This window comes from Diorhabda carinulata, chromosome 1 (genome assembly GCF_026250575.1).
Source record: "Diorhabda carinulata isolate Delta chromosome 1, icDioCari1.1, whole genome shotgun sequence".
In the NCBI taxonomy this organism is placed as follows: Eukaryota; Metazoa; Arthropoda; class Insecta; order Coleoptera; family Chrysomelidae; genus Diorhabda; species Diorhabda carinulata.
Genome location: NC_079460.1, coordinates 14,817,752 through 14,845,530, shown reverse-complemented (window position 1 = coordinate 14,845,530; position 27,779 = coordinate 14,817,752). Strand labels below are relative to the sequence as shown.

General features: G+C 29.4%; 1 protein-coding gene across 5 annotated transcripts in view; it reads left to right on the top strand.

The window, feature by feature from the left end:
• The window catches only part of LOC130902208 (dual specificity protein phosphatase CDC14A-like), a 33,520-nt gene extending 5,941 nt beyond the window's left edge, over positions 1-27,579 (top strand). For 2 of the 5 annotated variants that reach the window (XM_057814154.1, XM_057814147.1), the window contains exons 6-9: positions 1,484-1,622; positions 2,412-2,681; positions 5,946-6,074; positions 15,162-27,579. In XM_057814154.1, coding sequence (XP_057670137.1) covers positions 1,484-1,622; positions 2,412-2,681; positions 5,946-6,074; positions 15,162-15,504 — 881 coding nt within the window. In that variant the 3' untranslated portion in view covers positions 15,505-27,579. Of the gene's footprint in view, positions 1-1,483; positions 1,623-2,411; positions 2,682-5,945; positions 6,075-12,890; positions 13,296-15,161 lie in introns of those variants that run through there. The other 3 variants (XM_057814181.1, XM_057814172.1, XM_057814165.1) reach the window with 2 other exon arrangements.
• Positions 27,580-27,779: the final 200 nt, after the last annotated feature.

Genomic DNA, 27,779 nt, shown 5'->3' with positions numbered 1-27,779 from the left:
TTGCCTGTAGGAAGTCATCAACGGACGCTGAAGGGTATATTGAATTTGTGATTAAGTACATCAATTGAAGTTGTGATGGCAGGAAGGATTATTTCAAGAAAATTCGACTGTTGTACTGTTAAGGAACGAGTCATTCATGCAATGCAGATTTAATATTTCTACTCTTGATATAAAGAAAATTTAATTTTATTGCATAGTAAAATATTCTAAAATTGAATATCTACCTTTTCTTATTTTTATTATACAATATCCGAGAAAAAAGTACTAATTATTCCCGAGGAAAAAAATATAATAGAGATATGATGTCAAACATTTTCCCCGTCATAGAAAAAAGTTTATTTTGCTATACAGTAACTCTTAACTTATTTTTTGATCAAATTTATTATTTTTCAAATAATTAATAATAGAAAATTTTAAATATATCTAGCTCCCCATATTTGAATAAAGTATCATTCAGTCTGATGGTATGGTATAATAACTAGTATGATTGGAATTTTTAAAATTGAGTAATCCTCTTGAGTTCCAATACTATATGGGGTTTTTAATAAGCAATATCTCATTTATTATAATTATTATTTTATTTATGAGACGTGATAAATGAGATTAGTAGCAATATTATATTCAAGTAACCATGCAGAACTGTATACACCTTACAACTCCAGCTGTATTGAAATAATAGAATTTTTAATGAAATTTTAGATATTGGATATTTGGGCTTGGTTATGAAACCAAGGTAATTTAATGAGTAGTGCAATGTGTAGGTTTTTATGCAATAGTTTGAATATTTGACTACAGTGTAGTAAATTTGTATAAAGCTATTTCATAGGATCATCTTTTTTTGTTCAAAACATATATGTTTATAGTAATGAAGTAAATAAGTTATTAGTATATTTTTAGAGGTTCATAGATATCTCGTCATAAAAACAAAAAGTTCGAAGATATAAACATACTTTTATAATAAAATTTGATATACATATCTATAGTAAAAATAGAGAAACATTTCAGTATTGATCTTTGTAATTTGACATGAAATATCAACAATTAGACAGAGAAAATATCCTTTGTATTGACGTTAAACTCAATAGTGTTTGTAATTGTTTCAAACTACTTAGATAGCTCCCTTGGAATCTGATGTTAATAGAAAGAATTTTAATAATATTTACAGAATACTAAAGAATAATAGGCTTCACAATATCTGGAACTCACCCATTAGAATTTTATGGGTTTGCCTTGAGCAAATGAAAAATGTTTTACATTCTAGAAAGTTTTCTGAAGAAACTAATTGCAGAAAATTGGAAAATTTAGTAGCCAGAATAACAAAACTTCTCAAATTGTCTTTAAAACAGAAGTAGCCACATAGATGCGTCTAAAATACAAAATAAGATGAATGATTTCATGCATCACATCACATAATCTTTTTTTGGGTAGTTAAATACTTTTGAGTTGTAGTTTATGATAGATACATAAATTCATCTGTTTTCAGCTGGATTAGGACGCACAGGTTCATTAATAGCGTGTTATATCATGAAGCATTATAAGTTTACAGCAGAAGAAGCTATTGCATGGATTAGAATATGTCGTCCCGGTTCCATTATAGGTCACCAACAAAGTTGGCTTCAGGAGTAAGTATAATTCATATCAGATTCATATATTTGTCCCTACTCATCAAAAACATCTATAGAGACATCCTAGTCAGTTTTAGTTGTCTAGAGGTCTTATGTTTCAATATTTTTTGTCAAAATTAGAGCTTCAGAGGAATAAATTTTGATTTAATTTTTACACTTCCATTTGTTTTGACATTAATAATTCCAAAACAAGGGTTTAACTGTTTTCCAAAGAGAAAACAACTACTTTCCTGGCTGTATGCTCCAACAAATAGTGTATTGCATCTCTTCTGAAAAACGTGACGCCCATCAATCCTTTTGTTGACTTCATAGTATATAGTTGGATTAGTGGGCAGTCAGGGACCATTACACACATAAGTCTTCTGATAGGTTCGTCGTGTACCATTTAAAACTACCAAAATCTTATCAGACACCTTTTTCGCATTCTAGAACAAGTCTAGAACACATTGTTTCAACTGGCAGATTTAGACCCACTCATTCAAAACCTATAAACGAAAGACAACAATAATCAGAATTGCTATTTTGTTCATTTAAGTGTATCATTGTTATTTCCATAATAAAATTGAAGTTATAGTGAAAACTACATAAAAATTGGTGTCACAATGTCAAAAATGTTACTTATGTGGTGTATTTGAATGACAAGAAGTTGATACCAAACAAGTTTCTGCAATGGAAACGTTTCTAATTTGTCCTTTCTATACTATCCACTGGATTTCACTGTCTAGGAACAATACCCTCATACTACTTAATGTATTTGAAATATTTATCATGTCTGTATGTGTTTAGGAAACAAAAGCCAATGTGGGATGCTGGTGAAGCATATAGAAAAAAACATGGTGTCTCTCTACCAATCAAACATACAACAGGGATATATAGTCTATCTGACAGTAAAAAAGGAAAAAATAATGATAATGTTACAAGGATTGTTAAAAAAGTTGATAATATGGAAATCCATGATTCAGAGGAAGAATGTGAAGAGAATAGGGTTAGTCAAGGAGACAAACTGAATAAAATTAAAGTACAGAGATCTAGAATAAAGCCTCTCGTCAGCACTCAGTATGTATTACTTTTATATGTAGATAAATTGATGTGAGAAGATTTTACATTACTTCAGTTTGAATGTGTAACTTTCCATAGTTAACTGCCTTCAGTGATTATGAAATTCACTAGCTTTCCAAAAACACTCATTTAATAGTAGCAGTTAATTAAAAATTATTTAACTTCAGGAATAGGTACTTCAATTTAACAAGAATTGTTTTAAATTGAGCTTTTTTATTATAATTATCACTCCCTCGATTCATTTCTCATTCATGACTTACTTCTTTTATCTACTTTTCTTTCTTTTCCTATTTTCAATTGTCTGGTTAGGCATTTCTAAATACAATTGAAGAAATAAATATTGAATTGTTAACTCTGGTATAAATATAAATATTAATTCTTCTCCATGTACAATTTTTTTCATTTATTATATAACTATAGTTGTTTTCAATGACTGATAGATAACTGCAATAACCAATAACCTAACTGTATTTCCTCTTCTCGTCAACACGATATTATAACATCTTTTTAATTATATTTGAATGAATTTACATCGAATGTTTGAATAAGCTACTGTTTTGATCTAAAAAATGGCCCAAAATTAATTGCTAATTTATAATTATATCAAGCACAATTGTTATATTGGAACTTAATATAACTGAATTTAACATCTAATTGTATGTGGGCAAAAGTAATTTGATTTTGTGCATGATCCAATGTTTTCAGTTGAATTACTCTCAATAACTGAGGATACTAAATTCAACTATTATACTGTTTATCTCGATTTTCCCTAGAATAATATCCCATAACAGATTAATTATGAGCATACCATACATCAGAGAAGTCTTAATTTTTAAACAAAATATTCTTTCATAACAGTCGCATGATAGTAAATCTGATGAGTAGAGCGAATGTGGACAGACAGGTCTTTCATTGGCCAAAAACTCGCAACATGTGACACTGCGTATTCTAATAATGAATAAGAAATCCTTAAGCGTTTTGTTCAGGTCTATTTCTTGTTCACTTTGCATAATAAACGTTCTAGTGCCTACTTGCAAAACATAGCTACCATGTTTGTAGTTGTTAGGGCATACTGAAGTAGAAATAAATGAAATAGATGATAAACTAACAAAAAAGGGGTTCAAACATCCTTCAGAAAATCTGAACCTTTTTGTGGAATGTGCACTCATTCAATATTGGAAGAAATTGATACAATAGACACAAAGAAAAGACTAGGACTAAGACAAGCCGAAACACTACTAGGATACTATGACCAGAAGAGATCCGAGAATGTACTCAACAGAGAAAATTAGTACTAATAATTTCAACAGACTTTTCAATAGGAAATTATCACTTGAATGGATACCTCATGAAACTTAGAATAGTGGAAAACAATATAAGTATAAGTAAATGTTGCTAAGAAAATTCATTCACGACTCGTAGTACATGGGGATGCGAAAATAGAGATGAAACTAATAATTACAATAATCAATAATGTTGTAGTAATACTAGTATTTATTGAAAATTTAGTAAAAATATCGTTTTTTGAAGGAATATACGAATCAATTTTTTCAATATTTCTGATTGTTGTATAATTTGCTAATATTCTATTTATTATAGTCCTTTCACATGTTATAATATCCTATTAAAGAAAAGATGTTATGCACTGCATATACTTGTTGGTTAGGTTAGGTTATCTAACGCATTGTCACTTATGATCAATGTTAAACTTTCATGTGACCAATTATCCTTTCTCGACGTTTATACATATCCTCCAATTAAACTAATCTGTTTGGTGTACTTATCCTAATTGTCTCACATGTGGCTTAAATTATTTTATTTTCTTATTTTTGGGGTGTGTCCAAATTGAAATAGTTGAAAAGTTTAGTTAAGGCTACTAATTATACGTCAATGCAGAGCTATGATATATATATATATATATATATATATATAGGATCGTACTTTTTTAACTCAAGTAAATATTGCACATCTAGATCTAAAGGGGATCGACTCAAACAACGACCAAATAGAGTTAAGCACACCATCGCATTTCCGATCCAACAACGAGTGACCCCCGCTTACCTCCCGGAAAAACAGTGACATTGCTAATTGTAATAAAAAATACAAGTGAAGTGAACGTGCCCGTTGTAAGCAATTTAAAGCCGTACCTGCATTGTTGACATTTTCAATAGTATTTATTTTGAGTTGTCGCTTTGAAGGTGGTTAGTGCTGAGTACATAACAACATTTTGAGTTGAAACCGTATTGCTGGTAAGGAAAGCGAATTTTTTATTTTCATTTGTTGCCATATTGATTCATTTCGAATAAAGCGATACAAACGACGCTTTCCAAGAAAACAGAGATCAGTGTGATGTGTGTAAAAGGTAAAAGAACTCGGGCGAAGACGGAAACCGCATGTTAATACAGGAATATGAAGCATCTAAAAGAAAAAATTTTAGCAAGAATGGAAAAAAAGTATAACAAGAATAGAAAAGATGGTACAATTGTAGCAGTTTACGACCAACAATCTGTATTGCGAATTCTTGAAGGACAAATATCCCTCTTGTTTGTATATAAATCCAGAATTAACAGTCTCAATTTCAATATAAGAGATTTAAGAGATGTGTGCTACTTTTGGAATGAAACAGAGGGAAAGCGAGGTGCTGTTGAATTTCTAATCCTAAGAACAAACAGAAAGCTCATACAAAATTATTAATATAATTGAAATGTGATTTTCAATTTGCATTTGACTGTCATTAGTTGATTTAAGAGTACTGTTAATGCATAATATTTACTTATTTAATTACTACTAGTGTGTTTTTGTTAATTCATCATCCCACAAACACCTTATTGCTGGTTACAAATCAATAAATCGCTCGATCTAATTATAAATAATACAAAAATTTCTATTAGATTTTAAATTTCATGTTAGTCATCTAACTAAGCTAACTAAGAACAACAACTGAACTCAAAATAACAAATATACAAACATTGGTTAGTAAACAACTCAGAAAATCCAATTTTTAGCCCCATCACATAAGAAAAATACTAGTTTCCTATAACATACTTGTTCTAGCGCCTTTAAAATCATAATTGCTAATCAGCAGTGCACAGGGACACAATCAGTTTTTCGCGTTGTCTGAAAAAAGTGGTTTCTTTAGATCTAAATGTGCGATATAGCAATTACTGGAATAATTACTTTTTTAATTATTGAATTGTATTTGGACTCACCTTTTTCTAACATTATTCTATGTTTATTATTTATTTTTATGTTATTAACTAGGACTGTTCGAAGAATTAATGTGTCCTCAATCTCCCCGACAACTCAAACTGTCTTAAGAACTGGCAAAGTCATAAGCAATTCACTCACCAAAACAGCAGGATCAGCAAATAATCGTATAGTGCCTAAAAGGTTGGTTGAAAACAATAAGTAAAGTTTGAAAAGCTACCTTCCCAGTTTTGATATGGCATGGCTTTATATAATTTATATGATTAGTAAATATGCATGTTAGAAATACCAGTGATGGAAATCATATATATATATATATATGATATACGATATGATATATGATATATATATATATATATATATATATATATATATATATATATATATATATATATATATATATATATATATATATATATATATATATATATATATATATATATATATATATATATATATATATATATATATATATATATATATATGATATACGATATGATATATGATATATATATATATATATATATATATATATATATATATATATATATATAATGCATCTAATATCTAAATGCATCTAAATGTTCTTGATTTTAGGTCTCTTCTGTTAGTTAGAGAAAGATAAATTTTGACGTTTCGACTTTTCTTTAAGTCTTTATATTTTGATAAAGTAGACACGTCAAAATGTATCTTTCTTTTAAAAAATCAAGAACATTTAGATGCATTGATATATCAAAAGGTCTAAGAAATTGAAGAAATTTATATATATATATATATATATATATATATATATATATATATATATATATATATATATATATATATATATATATATATATATATATATATATTTCTTATAGTTTTATGTTCTAGATCCATTTTTAAACTTTCCTTGATAATAAATTCATATATAGGACAATTGATGAAATCAACTGGTTACATTGTTTTAATGCATATTTTTCATGATATACAAAATATCTAACAATATAAATTTACTTTTATATTAGAATCGAGTGATATGAAAATCATGTTTTTTTTTCTCAGATGGGCAGCTGTGTCCATGTTTTTGTTATATAGTTTTATGTTTTAGATTCATTTTTAAACTTCCCTTGATAATAATAAATTCATATATACAACTATTTATATTTATAAAATCCATTGGTAATATTCTTTCTAATTTTTTATGATATACAAAATATCTAACAATATAAATTTACTTTAATATTAGATTCGAGTGATATGAAAATCATGTTTTTTTTATCTGATGGGCAGCTCGTTTCCATGTTTTTGTTATATAGTTTTATGTTTTAGATTTATTTTTACCCTTCCCTTGATAATGAAGAATTCATATTTACACTTATTAATAAAATCCACTGCTCATATTCTTTTTAGGGCATATTTTTTTATGATACACAAAATATTTATCGATATAAATTTACTTTTTAATAGAATACGAGTGATATGAAGATCATATATTTTTTCATCAGATGGGCATCTCGTTTTTATGTTTTTGTTATTAGTTTTATGATTTAGATTGATTTTTAAATTTCCCTTGATAATAATGAATTCATATATACACTGGTCATAATTATTCTTTGTAGTGCATATTTTTTTTTATATACAATATATTTTTTATTATAAACTTACTTTAAGATAGATTATAATTTACATTTTCTCTTATTTAATGGAAACGCAAGAAGATGGCTCTTTTCAACTTTGAAAATGTATTCATTATACTTATCGAGTCTTCGATTTAGAAGACAATTCAAAATATGTATTTGGTGGCTATAATTTCGATCTAAGAAGGCGCGATTTTTGAGTATAAATATTTTTCAAATTGTCCAAAAAATAAAAATTCTATTCAAGTTTTATGGTATATACATATTTATTGACGAACCGAATACACGATTCTCGACATCATCATATCTTTCATCGTAAATTCGTATTTTGTTTATTGCCGCTGTGGCTTCTCTATTTGATATGAATATTGATATGAATGCTTGCAGGCAATTCGTGTCGAGCTGCCACGTCTTTTTTCTTCATGCTACTTTTACCTCATTGATAATCTCGAATTTTTTACATAGTTAAAGTTGTTAGCTTCATTTTAAGACTCATGCCGATGCTATAAAAATGATCAAATTTATGGTACAGAGCTGTTAGAAAATTTAATGAATAGATTTACAATTTTATTTTATTGTTTTGAGTTAAAGGATTTCAGGGCTTTTCTTCGACTTACCCAGAGTCTGATTTTTGGTATTCGAGTTATTTAGTATAAATATATACCAAAATGCCTACGCAGAGAAATAATTTTTTGTTCAAGTTACAAAGTTTAAATAATTCGAAATACCGACTATTTGAGGTTTTAGTAGATGGTAATGGCATTTTTTGTTCGACTTAGAGAATCCGAGTTATACAGTTTCCATTATATAGCAGTTATATAGAATGAATCAAACCCAATATGTTATATCTTGTTTAAATATCTTCCCCTCTTTTAAATATCTACAGCTTCCACCATTTTTTTAACTCAACAATCTACTACTTAGATTTTCATTCATGCCAATATTACTTTCATCATTACTTATAACCAATTTCATCATTTTTCTTACTTTCTCAGTTTTCCTTTTAAATATTCATTTTGTTTCAACACTATAAAAAAATGTTCCATGAAGTTTTATATAATTTATACGAGATCGTACAAAATTATGTACACTTCTGTTCATTGAAATTGCAAACAATTCTTGGGACCGATTTTTGAAATTTTTTAACTGTGTAAATTTACTCAATATTTTTTGCCATTTTTATCAATATTAAATTATCAGGCAATCGCATTAAGACTTAGATGAGTTGCCAGTCTTCTTGTAGACCAGCCATCTTCCATTTTGGCAATAATGGCAGCTTTCTGAATTTCAGATAACTTAGGTGACATTAAGTACTCTTTTACTTTAACTAAACTCAAATTAATTATTGAATTATTATCTGTCACTGAAAATGGTAGTGACAGATAGGAATCTCCTATAGGTAGGTAAAATGTGAGTGCATGTTTTTTTAGTGAACAGCAATGTACATTAATTTATAGAGTCAAAAATAAGAATACTTCTCTATGTACGTTTCTATTACTTGAAATATCTGCCAAATGGTTTTAATTGAGGTGTTCCAATTTGGAAAAAGACATAGATGAGGGTTATTATTCCATATAATTTTCTTTTCTCAAAAATAATAGAAATAATTTTCAAAATTTTTTCCTTAACTTTTGCAATACAACATATGTGCCCTGAATATTTGATCGACATTATCGTTTTCTATTTATTTAAACTTAAAGTATTCAAATATTTCATAATAATTGAAAGTTAACATAATAGCTATCATTTTTCGCCAAAAAAAAAGAGCTCCCAAAATATGAACTACATAATCATTAATTGACGAAAGGAATCAGGTTGTAAATTCACCCTTTTGAAGGATTACATAACTAGTTTTAGTGTGCATAAAGAAGTATTCTTATGTTTGGACATAATCACGTCTAAAATTAGTCTGGAACTCCTTGTATAGAGAATTTCCTCTTTTCTTAGTACCATGTATATATTTTAATTTGATTATACCTTTATTTTTTGTTTTTGTACCTGAAGTATCAGAAAATGATGCTTGCTATTTATCTGCTATATCCACAAATTCTTTACTATTTTGTACTTTTCTATTATTTGGAAAAATAGTTACCAACAATTATTCTGTGTAAAAAATTAATTCCAGTTAATGTCCCAAGTGCAAGCAAAGTGATAGTATTTTATACAAAAAGATGTTTTTTAAGTTTTATTTTAAGAATTTATATATTTTCTAAATGTATATATAGTTTCATTAGTTTGAAATGATGATATGTCTCTGAAAAGATTTTAAGAAATTTTGCCATTGGAAATTTTATTTAGTTGTATATATGTAAAATTAATGTGTTTCCCTTTTGTCGAAGATATTATCTTTTTTAAATTATCACAGAATCCAAAATACTTTCAGTATTAACTTTTGATATTAATTAAAAATAATTCAGGGCATTTTCCCATTTCATTTAATTATCAGTAACTACATCTAATTTAATAATAAAAGTGTATATAGTATAATATTTGAATTTGTTACGAAAATATTTACCGCAAATAAGAAAATTAATCTAATTTCAATAGTCATACTGAACACACTGTTTACACTACCATTACACCAACACTAACTTTTACCCTGTCTGACTGAAGGTAAACCTTAGTCTCTGTAGACGATAACTTGGTTATCGAAACGCCCGTCGGGCAGAATAATTGTTAGTGTTACTGGAGTGGTAGGGTAAACAGTGTGTTCAGTATAGTCACCGAATTTTGCTAGTATATTATGACATTTATTTATATTAGCACATTGTTGTTCGATTACTAGCCGCTCAAATTTTCTTTGATGGTGCTTTTTCAATATAAATCCGATTGGTTTCCCTAACACATATTCAATGAGTATGCTATTTGAGATGTTTTGCAATCGTTCGTTATTTCGTGTTGTGAAGATCCAATTAAAACACATAGTATCTCATACGTATAAAAAATTTCTCCACATCAGACGCTTAATTTAGTTTTTCATTCAAAAATATAGTTTTAATTAATACATGCTATATTTTGTACATTCCCATAATTTTACAAGTAGTTTTTTATTGTATGTGGATTTTTCTGCTGTACATAATTAACGTAATATCATTCATTTTATGTTAATAATAATGAAAAATAGAAACTTTAGCCATTGAGTACGTAGGCCCCTTTACTTATTTAAAATGTCTTTTAATCTACAAAATATGAGTACCATTTACGAGATCAAATTATTTTTGTTATTATTAAACAAATACTCGGATATGTCAATTTTTCAATCAAAACTAGAATGTACAGGATCACATAATCACAGTTATGTTTACGAAAGAGTTTTAATCATTTACAATGAAAGTGCTGTCAAATGTTAGACCCATCTATGCATCAACTTTGTTCATGACAGATCCACAATGTTTTAGCATTCTAGTCAATAATTTTTTCAAATGTGGATTGCTTATATTCAGCCATTCGTATTCATGTTTTGTAGTAGTAGCACAACATTTTCATGCCAGTTTTTATGTGTAATGAAAATTCTTGGACTACTTGAATGGGACCCAGGAGGTATTAATAGCAGCTCAAGCTATATAAAATTTTCACCCTTTATTCAACTATGCAAATATCCTATCTAAAAATCTCAACTTTCGTTTAGTTGGTCCAGACAATTTCTTATAGTTTGTAATTGTCCAAATTTTCCGTTCTCTATCCCAATTTTATAATTTTTTTTTTCATAATTGGTTTAAGAAGTAGGTTTCAGGCAACAAAGTATTTTTTTAAAACATGAGCAAAGAAGATTATTTTTGACTTATCGACTCAGTTTGCAGTACTGTCATTTATATTAATGTATAAAATTTTTACTTGTAAAGTAACTTTCAAATAAATTTTGGCTTAAAAGTGGGTGCTTCTAAACCCACTTTCATAACATTTTTTATTAGAAAATCATTCATTTGTCGTAAGATACAAAGATGATATATTTAAATAAATGTTTTCATAAAATATTCCTATTATGTATAAAAGTAGGTAATTGGTTTTTGAATTATAAACGTATACATATATTGGTTATGTGATGCAGAAACATCAGTTACAACTAAGTATTTTTATAAAATTCATTAACGTTTTTAATTTATCATATTAGTATATGGATCTAGATTTAATCATTTTTAATAACAACTGGGAAAACATAAAGATAAAAATAGAGCATTTATTGGACCTAACCTGTATGTAGGTAGAAACAGGTTAAACCAAACTATATGATTTCTGAAGTTGTCTAAAAAATAACTTTGTCATAATTAAATATTGTAAAATGAGTTACGACAGTGGACAGTCATGGACCGTTGCGCACTAAGGACTCGTACCTTCTACGGGGCTTTTGAGTACATTAACTTTATTTAATGACATATCTATGGAATTAAACATTTTTTTATTTTTTATAAATTTTAAGTGTGTATATGCGTGTCATTTGAAGTAAGAAAATATTTTTAATTTGTTCTAGACATGCTCCATATTTTATCTTAATTTAATCATTTTTCCTCGTATTAAAAATGAGTAACTTAGTCAAATCATATTTTATACACTAATTGGTTTTAGAGAATATAATAGATTGGCAATATTCCAATATTCGAGCATTAACAACTTATTCTCATTAATATACCTCTTTGTAACCAAAACAGCTAGATTTATTAAATGTATAAGTTTTACATGTCTACTTTGTGATATATAGAATTTAAAATGGAAATATATATTTTTATAAGGTTAATAAAATTATTTGTACCCTAAACCTTGTTGAACCAATTAGAGAATGTTTAAGTAAGTATAAATAATGAAATGCTGAATTTTTTTTTTAATTTTTCCACCTACTCATTTGTTAAATACATCTACAAAAGTTTAAATAAAAGTCCACTGCATTTTGATTTTCTTTAATTATTTTTAGTATTTCTAAAAACTTGATAAAACAATTCATCTGTTTCATCTGTTAATTTATTATGTCATGTTTCTTATGAGGTGTTGGTTAAGTATTTGGTGCTACCTTGTATCGAGCTTCTAATTTATTTTGTGTCATACAAAACTACATTAAGACACAACATTTTTAATAGAAGGTACAACATAATAATAATGCAAAAAATGCAGATAAATTTTACTTCAAATTTGATTTTTTTTGTGAAATTTTAAATATGTAAATATAATTTGAATTGAAAAACTTGTTATTAGATATACTATTTTTCAGTAGCTGATGTTATTTTTGTACAGCAAAGTTTAAATGTTTTCATGGATTGGAAAAAGTAGTCAAGATGTTACAGATTTTGAATGGAGACTGTTAAACCAAATCTCAATAGACCTTTAAATTTTCAAAACACAACAATTTTAATCTCTAAATATAAATATGAGAGAAATTTTTTCTTTTCAGACTGTTTCCAGTTTTTTTATTGTCAATCAACTGAAATTTAGATGGAATTTGTAAAACTTTCGTCAAAATTCATACTAAATGCTCTGTTTAGTACCACTAAAGAAAAACTCATATCTATAATTCTTGACATGCGTTTCGATAAGTTAACATCTTCAAAACCTCTATCAAAACGCGTGTATTGGTGTAAAGGTGGTAAACAGGCCTACATAGAGCATTGGATTGGAATTTGGAACAACTCTGGTGCCGTATTGCGTAGTTTTTCTATGAGTAATGGTTTCAGTTTTAATGTGGAATTTTATATTTTGATTTTTTTCATTGGTTATTTTATAATGAAACAACATAAATTATTGACTACTTTTTTAATAATATCAATAAAGATCATCCAGTATTAACAAGCAGTAAGAGTTTTATCGTTTTTTTTTTGCAATGCTTATTGATTTAGGCCCCTTAAGTAGTGGTGTTATGTAGTGAATTTAATAAAAATTTTTAGTTTGTAATTAAAACAACCTATTTGGGAAGTAACGATCGTTCGTAGCAGTTGTTACAAAGTATCCAACATATTTTTTTAATTGGATGAGGTAATATACTCCAAATAAAATCACTTTCAATTAATATTTCTATAATTTTATTTATTTTATTAAATGAAATAACCTTATCCATTCATCGTAGCATACCTATGACATTTGTATATCCTACACCAGCCGATATCAAAACTTAACAAAAAATAATATTCCTTACAAATTACTTTCTACTTTTTGCACATTACTGACTTCTAATTGCACAAATCAGTATATAGAGTGTATGAATATAATTGCTACACCAAAGGTTTTTAAGATTGCTCCGTAATTTTTTTGTAATAGTCGAATATAATGAATTTATATTTAAATATAGTCATATATGGCACCTAGCACATTAAAGATTTATTCTCATTAATTTTACATAGGAAAAAAAATACATGCTTTAAAGTTAATGAGATATTGAAAAGAAAAGTGAAATAGTTCTACAATAATTCGCAACGTCACATAAAAAATTTCGTTTACCTTTTTTTATTTAATTTCCTTACTTTTCTGCGAACATTTAAACCTCTGCCCAATGTTTTTTCACGTAGTTAGTTTAGTTTTGTTCATTTTCTCTTGCTATTACTTATTTTTAATTTTTCTAATTATATATGATGACATAATTATTAGTATTATTTGATCATTATCAAAACCATGTGTTTTCTCATTGTATTCTCATTTTTTACATAACACACTAAGTACTTTTTAATATATTTTAAATTAGGTCAGTGATATGGTACAACTGTTCAATGTTAGATCCTCCCTTCTTCTTCTGTAAAAACTTTAGTTGTATTTAGAGGTTTTCTTCTATGTCAAGCTGTTTTTATGTATTTTTTCTTGATATTTTGAAAATATTTCCGAAATTATCTTCTTTCTTGGTTAATGATTCACTCATTTTTTATTCGTGAATAAAATCTTTTATCACTTCGCAATAAATCATATTGTTAATGGAATCTTATATCTATACAGAAAATCTCGTTGCTTAATACAAGAAATATATACACTTACATTTTCAGAAGCATATAGGTAAAAGTTTTATCTATTCACATGATACTGAATAGAGTCTGTTCGGACATACACTTTTCTCCAATACTTTGATTCGTTTCTGTGTAATAGTTGCCTTTTGAGCGGTTTCGTTCGTCTATTAGATCCGAAAATAATAAACTTACCATTGGACTCTTGTCTGATTTTTATGTGGTTTTTCAATACTAATTACTAAGTTTTATATCAACTTAAGTTCTTGTCAATTTTTCCTTTATTCTTGTTTTCTAATAATTGTGTAGTTGGCACATTTATAGGAAGTTTTAATCCTTTCAGTTGTTAGACATCCAATTCATCCTTCCATACTTAGAGTACTTAGCTGTTCGATACGATTTGTGGAATTTATATTGATATCATATACTAATTCACCCTAACAGATCTCAAAAAGCAGGAATGCCAGTTATCTTTAAGAAACCATACTTTTGCATAAGAGAAAGTAACTGACCCAGTCGACTATCTTGTTTTGTTTAAAAATACACGTACTTTCAAACTTTTAAACCTTGGTGTATGCTATTTGGATTAAATAGTTCGTTGCATAGGTAATATAAAATTTTGCGTATTTTTGCTATCACATTTATTTTCTGTAGTATTTTTAACGAACACGAACGCATTTGCATGCTTTCTGTTCATGGACTTACCTACGAAGTTTGCCCACCAGTACTTTTGTTAACAGAGCTGATAGCCAACCCGTGAAACGAACTACAGCAAGGAGACTAATTTCACCAATTTCTACGACCGCTACAGAATCATTGAAGGCTGGTGAAAAACGTCAGGCTCCTAAGAAGCGACTCGCCCACCAGAATGGCGTTCCATTAAAAAGCGTCACCCCCGAAGACTTGAAGAGCCAAATTAAACGAGGTAAGAGAACATTAGTAGCTGAAAAAGACAACCAGAAGACCAGGAGATCACTTAAGGTCCTGCGGAGGACGCATTTGGTAGGATTAAACTTTAAAGATGGTGAGAAATCAGATATTAAGCTACGTTTGCCATCAGTCAAGGCAAACAAAACATTGTAATATGTGTTTAAAAGATAGTTCAAAGCTCATTTTCTATATATTTAGTTTTTTAAACCATACTCCAATGTGCGTGTTGTGTGAAAATCTTCTAACTGGAAGATTTGTTATTAATGTGGATTTCTTGTTTTTGCAAGAATTTTTAAAGTGTATGCTTCAGTAAATTTGAACTTTATACTTAAATAACAGCTCATAGTTTATTTGTTTGTAACACTGAATTTTTCAAACCGGGAAAAAATAATTTTTTGATATAGATTTTTTGGCCATATTTCGAACAGACTTTTTTGGTTGGATAATAATATCCAACCATATTTTGTTATATCCGATCCTATGGTTTCTATACCGTCCATCATTTGACTGAGGATCACTGTCGTCAATGCTCTCACTGGTAGAGTCTACGACAACATTGGGAGGCAGATTGGCATAAGATTTTATTCATAGATTTTGCTGTTAAAAGTCATGTGCACACATACTTTAATTCGAGCCATGACAACTGGATGTTTTGTTGATGGTGTCTCACACAACAATGCATGTCCACATATTGCACGCGAACTATGGAGTTTCTCAAGCAAGCTGCCGTTAAAATTTCGCAGTGGTCGTCACGTTATTCATTTTTATGAGTACATGTGAATAAGATTTCTTGCAAATGTTATCAATTCCTTTTTGAGGTAATATTATTACATTACTAAAATATCAAGGTTGATCAATTATGCCTTTTGCTGTAACAATTCTATGTTTAGTTTAAACAAAATTTAACAGAAAATTATGGAAACCAAGTAAAGGGTTCTACATAAATTATGTTGTAGAACAGTATCATTTTGAGTAACTCATTCTTGTGCTTTCAGCTTTTGATGAGAAAAAATTAATTATATCACTCATATGAATTTTTTTAATGAAATTTTGTGAAGTTTGAACTTATTTCCTCCCACATAATTGTTGTCTAGGAAAGATTCTTTAAGAAAATTAATTCATTCATATTTGTTTCAACTAGTCTCATTCGGCTCATGTGCTTAATTAAATTTGCCTAATCCTGATAATTGCAATTTATGAGAAATCTTAATTCCTTTGATTATTTTAGTAAAATAATTGAATCAATTCATTTTAAAGAATGATCTGTACTACACTACAAATGTGCTACAAATGCGTCGTCATTTTGTATTTGCTCAACTTATTCTGGACAAGAATATTTTTATTGTTGACGATCTTGGTCAATTACGTTGAAGAATTGAGAATGAATGAGTTAAACAATAACTTTTTATTTTTTTACTTGACGTTTTTATATTTTGATATGTTTAAGCTATGTGATAATAATTAGATACTTCCCATTACACTGCAGAAAAAATAAATGAATAAAATATTATAAGAGCTGTTGATTAAATAATAGTTTATTGCAGTATCCACTTATACTTTAATATATTTATCAAATATACACATTTTAAATTTTAATTTGTTGTTTATATTTGTACAAAAAATAGTTTTGTTATATGTAATTTATTGTATACCATAGCATTTCAGATAGTTTCTTACTATTTTGTTCACAATATAAGGACAAACACAAAATTCGGTTTTTGTTTGTTTAAATTGAGTGAATATAATTGAATGCTTTTTATGACGTCAGAGAAAAAATATAAAAATTGTATTTTCCTTTGAATTTTATTATATATTTTAATACAAAACTGAGATATTATTTGAATAATAGTTTATTGTAGCATTCGCTATATTTTATTGAATTATAATAATTATTAGCTATATACATTTTAAATTGCAATCCACAATTTATTGTTAATATTTGTACAGAAATTATTTTTATTGTCATAATTTATTGTATACCTTATTGGCGAGATTTTACATGCATTTTTTACTATAATAAAATTAATTCTTTCAGATTCCAGTTTTCCTTGGATAATTTCTTTGGCCAAATAAGTTATACTTATCCAATTTAAAATTTAAGTTGTACATTCATGGTAATTCGTTTACTCATTATTCAAAGACATGGTGTATCAAAAAATTCAGTTTATAGGATTGCTGTAAAATAACCATTTATTTTCAAAAACCGATTTATTCAAAAGTATTAAACAATATTGATGTGTATTTAAATGTTGTCCTTAATTTATCTCCAAATGGAGAAGTCACTCGGCTGTAAATCTGACGACCGGAGAGGTCATTATTATCAACATGGCCAATATAGTGATGCAAAGTTAATAATTCGGATGAAACAGTACTATCTTTTGAAAGAACGTGTAGAGTGTATAATAGGTTTCGGGAGTTGGAGGTGGAAAAATCAAAACCAGCCTGGTCTCCTAATACACACTTTAATATTCTATCATTGTTCTGACAACATTCTGTATTGTTGGACGCCCTACCTTCAACTATTTAAAAACAGTCTATCCATTTTTACCCGCGAGGCGGTAACTAAATTTTTTAATATTACCTTAAAAAAAGATACTCTAGATTCGTTTCTTATTTATTACTTATTCTTACTTTCCATTTATAATTATATGTTGATAATTTATAATTTACTAGTTATTAACATATATGATACTTACCATTTCGAACGTTTCGCATATTCTGGGACGTAGAACCAATTTTCTCGCTTCCTCTGCACTAGTTTAATATAGAATTAACCTCCAAATTTAAAAAATCACTAGAATCGTCCATAATCTTCTCTCTTCACTTTCTCAGGTGCTACTTAATCTTCTAAGTTAACTTAAACTGAACTGGTGCTGCTGTCCGTTCATATTTTGATCTATTTGTCAATCATATTTGTATGTATATTTTCAAATAAATCAAATTTTTAAAATGAATGGTTTCTGTAAACAGTTTGGCATCATATGCTTAAACTGTGACTACATATATTTTAACTAAAATAAATAAGCACTTATTTAAAATAATATGTGCAATATTGATATCTGTGATTCACATATAGACATTATTTATTTGTGACCACTTAATTAATGAACAAAGAACAATTTCATGTTATAGAAGTACCCTAAGGCGTATGTTACAAACTAAAGTAACAAAGACATGAAATGCTTTTAAACTGGAAATTGTAATTAGATTCTAATTTAGTTAGGCGCTCAGCAATTTAGTTATGAAACACAATTCATGGGTTGGAGTAAGCATTTGTTTACTAAGTGTGTCATCCCACGCAGCTTTCCAGGACATCCTCTCAAACACCCTTGAGAGGGGCGCAGCTGACAATATGTGGAATGTAATTTCCTCTTCACCTTAACATCTTAGATATTGAGTATCTTTCATTATGCACATCGTCTTAAGATGTTTTGTCATATACCAGTGGCCAGTAATTAACTCGGTGATTTCTTTCGAACATCTAGACAAGCTCCTGATACCTTGGACGGCCTCTGAAGATGGTTTTGGCGTGTCGCATGTCACTGGTTTCTAATCACTGGAAGCTGTCTCCAGCCCTTCTATTCAATTGATTTTTTCTCACTATTTCATAACCCTAAATCCAGATTGTCCACGGTCCCTCACAACCTCAACAGTTATTCGTCGACAGCATTGTTTTAATTTTTTAATGTTATTGAATTGACAATATGTGTTTTATTGAAAACTTTTATTCTGTTCAGATCTTTTTACAACTAAAACCTACTATAAAATGAAAATGGTATCTTTAACTGTTGGCGATTCTCTTCTTTTCGATGTTACCAGAATGTGTGTGTTTTCTGTTGATCAGTAAAATTTCCTATCATCCGCCTTGAAACGACTGTGTTTCAACAAGCAACACTGGTAAAATACAAATTTTGTGAATCGACCGTTCCTATTCGGTGTTCGAGGTTCTCACAGAAACAACACTAATTTGCTCATCTTTGCCAGGAAAAACCTCACTGATACGGCCAGTCCTCCATGAAGTGGAGTTAGTTCATCCTCCTTGCACTGTCCAATGATTTGGTGTTTTGTTTTCATTAGCTTCATTTCTGTATGTGTGAAATGTATTCTACTGACCACCTGGAACAGAAATGTTGCCATAGTTGAGTTATTTTTTCATACTTAATTGAACGATTTGATGTTTTTTGTCGCTCGTTAGGTGCTGGGAATGCTGTCAATGGAGCGAATTAGCCAGGAAGTGGCCTGGGGTAAGCGGTTGATACTCTGGCGGCGGATCTGAGGAAAGGGATGTTAGAGGACGTGAGATTCAGGCCGGCTTCTATTTGTGTAGTAAGTTTCATGAAATGTTTGAAATTGGACACTTGATTACTTTCTCAAGAAGCGGTTTGAAACATTTTACGGTTGCCTACCATTGATTTTCATGACTCCATGATATGGTAGGTAGCACACTTGTGTTGGTCCGTTATCATCTTGAGTGACGGGTGACATGTGTCCGAATTTGTAATACTCATCCACAAAATTTTGGTAAAACTGTTTCATTGTTGGATTTTTTCTAGTTTTCTTTCCATTCGATAAAAATGCTGTCGAACGATTCACCAAGGACAAAACAAATCTTCCCATTTTTTAAAAATTCTCTTTCGCACTTTTCTCCTTTACTAAAACTTTCATGATTGTTTATTTAACAAAATTGTTTCAGTTGATCTGGAATTTAAATAGTTGATAAATTGCAGTTTGTCTATTTCTTGAACTGTTTCCCATTAACCCATGATGTTTCTCTAGTAACAATCCATCCTAATTTTCTCTTCTGTATGATGAGGAAACGATTATTTTGTTAGATTTCAGTGTCGCTCAGTACTTTGTAAAATAATTATGCACTGAGAAGTATATCTATTTTTCCCAGTATGTTCGTGAAATGATTTTTCTTTCAAAGGACTAATTGAGTTGTTCAATTTCATACAGTTTATTAATGAAAGATATTACAATGGGGTCTGACACTTGCTTGTTCACTTGTTGCTTTACTCTATATACTCTGCATCGCCCATAAAACTAAACTAACCCTTGCGCATGAATTCATAACAGCGCCAATACACAGTAAGGCGCTAACATAGCCGCCCGCGTTGAAAAGTGCCTTTTCAAAACAATTTACAATGATCAAATTTAACATAATTTTTAAGTAACAAAACAAAAAATTTGAATATTCACTCTATAGTAACCATAACACAGATTATTGCTATGAACCTCTTGATTATTATTCCAGAGGATGTTTTCACCAATACTACTCTAACGATACTATCTAGTCCTGGGTAAAGTTCTGTTACACGAGCCAGAGGCCAATGTGAAGGTGCTGTATTATCATCCTTCAATATAACCAACGAATCTATCTTAACAATGTTAGTAACATCATTTTTCCATTTATTTCGAGATTGTTGCTATGCTAGGTAATATCTTGACCAGCGTCTCCAAAACTGTTGCAAAAGCTGCTCTAGTCTATTGTATCTAGATAATGTACTTTCGTTACAATTAGTCAAATTTCTCTTGTGGCATAGCCTTTAATGAATCACCAATTAAGAAATATGATGGTGTCAAAGGTAATACGTCGTTAAGATTGTTTGAAAGAGGTGTGAATGCCGGGAGTGATACATGCTTCAATCTGTGTTAAAACAGTGTGAGATTATTCATAAGAATCTGAACTCTACGTATTTGTTAAGTTTACAGCAAATTCCCATAATCCCCACCATGTCTGGGGTATTCGGTAGATTAAAATGTCAATAAATTTTTTCCTGAGCTAAAAATTCTGTAACGTTATCATTATGTTTCAAATCAGAAAATATAATTCAACGAAATAATTATTCGCCTTCAAAATTCGTATCATCAAAATGAACCTTTTGAGAGCGTTGAGAAAACTATTTGTAGACAGATCTTTATCTAGTTCTGTGTGAACGGCATTAACCGCGAAACAAACAAATATGAAAATATAGGTTAGGTTTCGACTATATTCGAATCACGTAACGTATTTGCCTTAATTAAAATAGGACCTGCATTATCTACTCCGCATTGCGCGAAAGCTCGTTCTGGTTGACTCACTCGTGATCTAGCTAAATTCCCAGTCAAGAAAATTTTTAGTCTTCGGATTTAGCTCGAAACAACATATGCAATTCTTAATAACCGTCTTAACTGCATTTTTTCCGTTGATAAGACAATATTTGTCTTATCAAATCCTGTGCTTATCTGGAAATATGATGAGATGTTTTTGTGCATAGCTTAGGACTGAATTAGTCTTCCACCAACTCTTAGATTGGATCAAAAACAGTTTACACAGAATTTCAACCTCTTAATTTCAATACCGACAGAAAATAAATGGGCATCGTTATAATAAGTACATTTTCCTCTTTTATTTGTTTGATTAAGGAATGAATGATTCTTTAATTTGTGATTTATTAAAACTTACTGAATTATTTTCTTTCGTTATATATAAAATTTCTAAACGTAGCTCATCTCTATGCAGGAAATTTTAGAACATGATCAACAGTCGGTAATACTTTTTTATGCATATTCTCTCTGACTCCTATTGACGTTTTGGATTACTGCCTACTAACTTGGATTATAGAAATATATCAAAATTGAACTCCACTTATTTTTATATGTGTAAAATTTTGTTGGCTTCAAAATTGATTTTCTTAATTGAGAAAATGGTGATTAATATAAAGCGCGAATATGATTGTGTACTTTTAGTTTGTCATTTTGAAATCGTTCCTTCAAAATCTTCCAGGCTGTGATATAATTGTCATTATTGACCTCCCAAGATCAAATCATTGCCTCAGCTTCATCTTTTAAACATGATTTCAGGTAATGAAAGTTTTGAACTTTGTTTGAATTTTTATCACTATTAATTAATGTTTCCAATTTATCATAAAACTGTAAATACTTTCTGGTTCGCCTATAAATACAGGCAGAAAAATGACCTGCAAGTTAATTTTGCTTCGGTGTCTTATTTGCAATTTCAGAGTGTAAAATACTAATTTTGTGTGAATGCTCCTCACCGATTATTTCTGCATATGAATAAATTTCAAGATAATTCTCTTGAAATGTTCCATGTAAATATAATTTTTTTCTAAAATATTAATAGATTTAATATACAATTCATTAAAACCATCCAGTATAGATTCAATTGTTTTTAATTCCCTTGAGAGTTGAAGAAATGTTTTAAATCTGCTTAATTGAGATTTACTGTTTTTTAATATTTGTATAGTATCTCCAGAATTCATATTGTTCTTTTTTGTGTGTTAAACATTGTAAAATTCGGATATTGATTGAAGATGATATTTTTGTATAAAAAGAAGCTACTTAAAATGATAATGTGTATTTTCTTGTAAATTATTTTGTAAATTTGATGTAATTATTTCATTCTGCTCAAATGCTACAACTAAACCCTACTATAAAATGAAAATGGTGAAAAATACTAGACTTGTTTTCGGTGTTTGAATGGCGATTCCCTTATTCTCCATCCTGCCAGAATGGATGTATTTTCTGTTGATAGTACAATTTCATAATAAGTTTCTTAGCCGCTCATTACAGCTTAGCACCAAGAGGTGATAACCAATATTCTGAATGACTCAGGAGCTTGTCCGTTGTCACAGTAGATATATATGTGTTTGTCCCTTTGCTTTTGGGTGATTGTGAATCCAGAACAGGCCTAAAATGCGATAATCTCTGCTTGAAAGATTGTGGCTGGGAATCCAAGCCTTCAAGTCTTCTCCGTTCTCGGGCCTTCGCTCCCAATTGTGTCTTGGACCCATCTGTATACCACACGGGCTCTTTTAGGTTAAGCAATCAGGGGTGTCATCTCCTCAGTTCCGCCTATCAGAATAGAGGAATTTAAATTTGGTTCTGAGTTGTAGCAGTTTGGAAGACTGTAGCACCCTAATATTAGAACCTCTTCAAGGCCCTGTCCTAGTGCCTGTACTCCGCTGCTCTCCAGAATGTTTTTCATTGCGGCCTAATTACAGATTTGGGTAGTTTTAATTGCTGTCATAATGTCGAGCAACGTTAGTCGATATACCTTATCAGGGGCTTAGATGATAATTTGTGGACCCAAGATAAAGCCGTACATATCCATCTCACCACAGCGAGTTTCAGGCCCCACTTTTTGCCAACTAGTATTCTGCGGTCCAAAAATGCAAGCATTTCACTAGAAGAAATATATTCTGTTTTAAAAATCGAGGGAGCTGTAATAGAAAATTACCCCTTTTTGTAATTAGTGCCGTCTCAATTATAATGGGGTTAACCCTCGAGAATCTGGACGTGCACCATTCCTTGTTGAACTTAAGAGCTTTTTGCATCTCATTATTTTAGGGCCATTGCAACGTCATCTGCGTAGCCTACGGTGTATAGCCCTAGCCTTTCCATCTACGTCTCTTGGATTATAATCTCTTAAAAATATTACCCAAGATCTTGAATCTGAATGAATTAATGTAATTGGTCATAATACTTGAAGATTTATATAAGAGTAATGTAAAGTTTAAAGCACATAATAATTTGTTTATAAAAGAATTGGTTATACAAATTACTGACCGTGGTAAAACAATATTTACTTGGAGATGTAGATAAATGTATGTATAAATCGAAAATCTAGTTTGAAAAATATTTATTTTCTAACTTGTATAAATGTAAACGCAATCACATCTCTGTTCATAAATTACAGACCAGTTTATTCTTTATTTAATATTTATTCAATAGCTATAGCAACAGATTACATTTTGAAAATTGGAATATTCTAGAGTGAAATCACTCCCTAACAATATCCTTCTACAGCAAAAGAAAACAATACTTTGGAATCAAAAACCAAAACGATCTCGTGCTAATATTGACTCACAAATTCTAATTGATTGCAACGCATTGTCTTGGAGAACACTCATTGGAACTGATGCTGAAGGAGCAAATATTTCTTAATGGGTTCTCGTAACTTACTGAAACGAAATTGTTCAAAGTTACAATTTAAGATGCAATGTGGCCACTATGATATGTGACATATCTTGAAATGTTCTTGTGACTACATTGATCTAGAAACAACATTCTGGTACATATCAAAACCATCCTTGCACACATAGTTGAATGTATCTTCCAAGATTACATTTATGGGAAAATAGTGGACCTTAAACTTCGAGAAATATATATTTTGCAAAATATTTATATTAGTAAGATATTTATTTTTTTACTTTGAATCAGACATCTATCAATAACAAGTTATACTTAAACTGATTTTGATAATTTCTCTACTTTCTACTTTGTCTATCTTAATATAGGTGTAATGCAATGAACTGGTCAATCTAATTGTACATGTTTAGAAAGAAATCGTAGTTTTTCTAGAAAAGCTGCGTATCATTTTTGAAGTAATTACTCTAACACATCGAATTTGTTAAAAATCAACTACACGTGCTGGTGTAAAAAATACACCATTTACAGTAAACAGAAAGTAAATGACCATGGTATGCTTCCCCCCATGTTGCGGGCGCATCTAACCTATCATTGAAGTGTCCTTAACACGTTCCAAGTATGGCGTAAAAGTGTTTGTATTGTGCGACTCTAAAACTTTTCATGAAAAAAATTTGGAAGTTTATTGTGGTCAACAATCAGAAGGTCCATATAGTAAATCAAAGACACCAGATAATATAATGCATCATTTACTGCAACCATGGAAAGGAAAGAATAGAAATTTGACATACGACAATTGCTATATACGCTACCTTGTAGCCGTGAATTTTTTAAAATATAAAACAACTGTTGTTAGAACAATGACAAAAAATAAAAAAGAACTGCCATCAGTTTTTATCCAGTAAAACGAAATCATATTTCTTTGGGTTCCAAAAAGACGTCACTATTGTGTCATAAGTGCAAAAAAAATAGACCAGTTATACTACTTTCTATTATGCATGATGATTCTGCAATTAATACTGAAGAGAAGCCGGAGATTGTTATGGACTACAATTCCAATAAAGTAGGAGTGGATACAGTGGATAAAATGTGTAGTACGTATTCTGTGTCCAGGAAAAGAAGATGGCTACAACCGATATTTTTCCAACTATTAAACATAGCTGGAATAAACATAAAGAGCCAAATTTTATATAACATGACGCACATTCATGAGGCCCAAAAATTTAGAAGACTTTTCCTAATAATCTAAGATCTCGCTGCAAAATTATGACATGAAGAATGTACTCAATCAAAATCTCATTTGGAAGTATTTTTACAAGTGGAAGAATGTATTTTTCATAAGGTGCCAATTAAAAATTACCCGCTAGTACTATTAATTAAAATCTAATTCATTGACTATTAGTTATACAGTGTGTAAGTGACAGAAAGTAAGTCCGCGACGCTACTGGTTAGGCAAGGACGCTAAATGCCTGCTGTACTTATTATTAAAACTTTACAATCATCCGATATTGTGTCAATAATTTGTCATTTGTGTCTGTAGTGAAAATATAAAAATCTTAGAGCTTAAACACATTATTTTTTTTTATTTATGAAATCATACCTGTTTACACCTGGGTGCGTAGAGGTTGCGGCTAAGCAGTCAGCAGCAACTGTGACTTTTCAAATCTTTCAAATAAACTGTTGTAAAGTGCTATAGGTTTAATTTCCAAAAGATTTTAAAGGAATGTATCACTAAAAGTCAATTAATTAAATTTAAACTAATAATACTCGCGGGTAATAGATCGTTGTGCAAAGGATTATGCAAATACAGTAATGCAACAATAACGGAGACATCACAGATTAAATTTAGTGTGTAGTTGTAATAAAGTATTCTTCGTAAGGTATAATTTCTGTAAAAATGTATATTTTCTATATTTTTTTTATTTATTCAAAGATTTTTCATCAGTTTTTATAAAAAGTTTTGATGAGTAAAATTATAGCATACATATTTGTTCTTATTTAACTCTTTTTCATTTATTGTTTTGGTGGTGTACAAAATACACCACGCGTGTACTTGTGTTGAAATATTGAGCGCGTGTTGTTAAAGATTAATAATCTCTGAAAAGATATGATTTTAGACTCTATTTGAGAATTGTGAATAAAGTTATTCCAAATCAAAGTCACAATATTTTAAAGCTCTTTTTTTCCAAACTTAGAAACTTTTTAAATTCATCTTTCAGATATCGTTAATTGAAATTTCTTTGTATTCTTCAAATAGTCCTAATTTTTTCAATAAGTAGATATTGCCTTAATAGACGGGCGTTTTGATATTGCTTTTGGTAACTAAATCCTTTACTGATCTTGCTAATGCCTGGAACTTTGATTGATTCATTTGTGGGTTCTAATGTGATACGCAGTAAAGTCAAATTCCCCTAAATTATATACTTATTAGGTGACGCCTAAAATTTCTAAGAGAAAACGTTGCTTCAATGCAAATGAATGTAAAATGTACAAGGTACACCTCGGAATTTGATTAGGTTGATTTGAAAAAAGCAAAAGTCACAACAATGTGCCTTCAAGTTTTTCATAATACTGTCTTAAATTATTAATACCAACTCCACGCCGTAGTTCTGGGAAAAAATCATTTACGAAATTACACTTCATTTTCCTAGAACAAAACAATCTTTGAATAAATGTTAGGTTATTAACAAAAATTTGTTTCTAAAATTTGGACTATTATAACAATGTTGCATAGTTAACAGAAACTTATTCTACTCCACGATGACTTCAGTTTTATCATACATATTTTTCAGAAATGTTAATCTGTTTAACGTTTGTTTGTATTAAAGTTTATTGACGACGTTAATGTTATATTTATCACAGTGTGTTCTGACTCCCTATTCTGATTATTCAATCTAGAGATGATTGGATAGAAATATATAATGTTTGGAAGTTTTTATCTTTTTTATATCCAAAACCAAATAGATTGTGTAAATTTATTGAATTTGAAAACTTTTACACAATAGGAGATTACTGTTTATAAAAGTGTACCTAATATTTAACCTCTTCATATGATTGACGTTTATCAATATCAATTACTAATTTAAAGTCAATGTGTCAACAAAATCTAGAAGTGAACTTAACTAGAAGAAAAAGAAATTTGTGAAATAAATAATTACATTTTAAAAATCAATTTAAAAAGAATTTGGAAATAAAAATGTATCATCAGGAATCCAGGAACAAATTATTGTAAAACTGAAATAAAGTAGGAAATTAATATCAATATTAACAAATAACAACATTAGAAAAAAAACAAACAAACGAATACTTGAAAGTCATGTCACCGTAAGATGACCAATCTCACGAACTGACTGGAAAATTGCGAAAGAACTTTTCACTTCCTCTTTCCAGTAAGTGACATTCAATATGAATTTTATAAAATGGCAAAAATAAGTACAAATAAGTAATAATTTAATAATATTTGCGAAAATAGTCACTACCGGTAGTTTCATGCCTAGTAC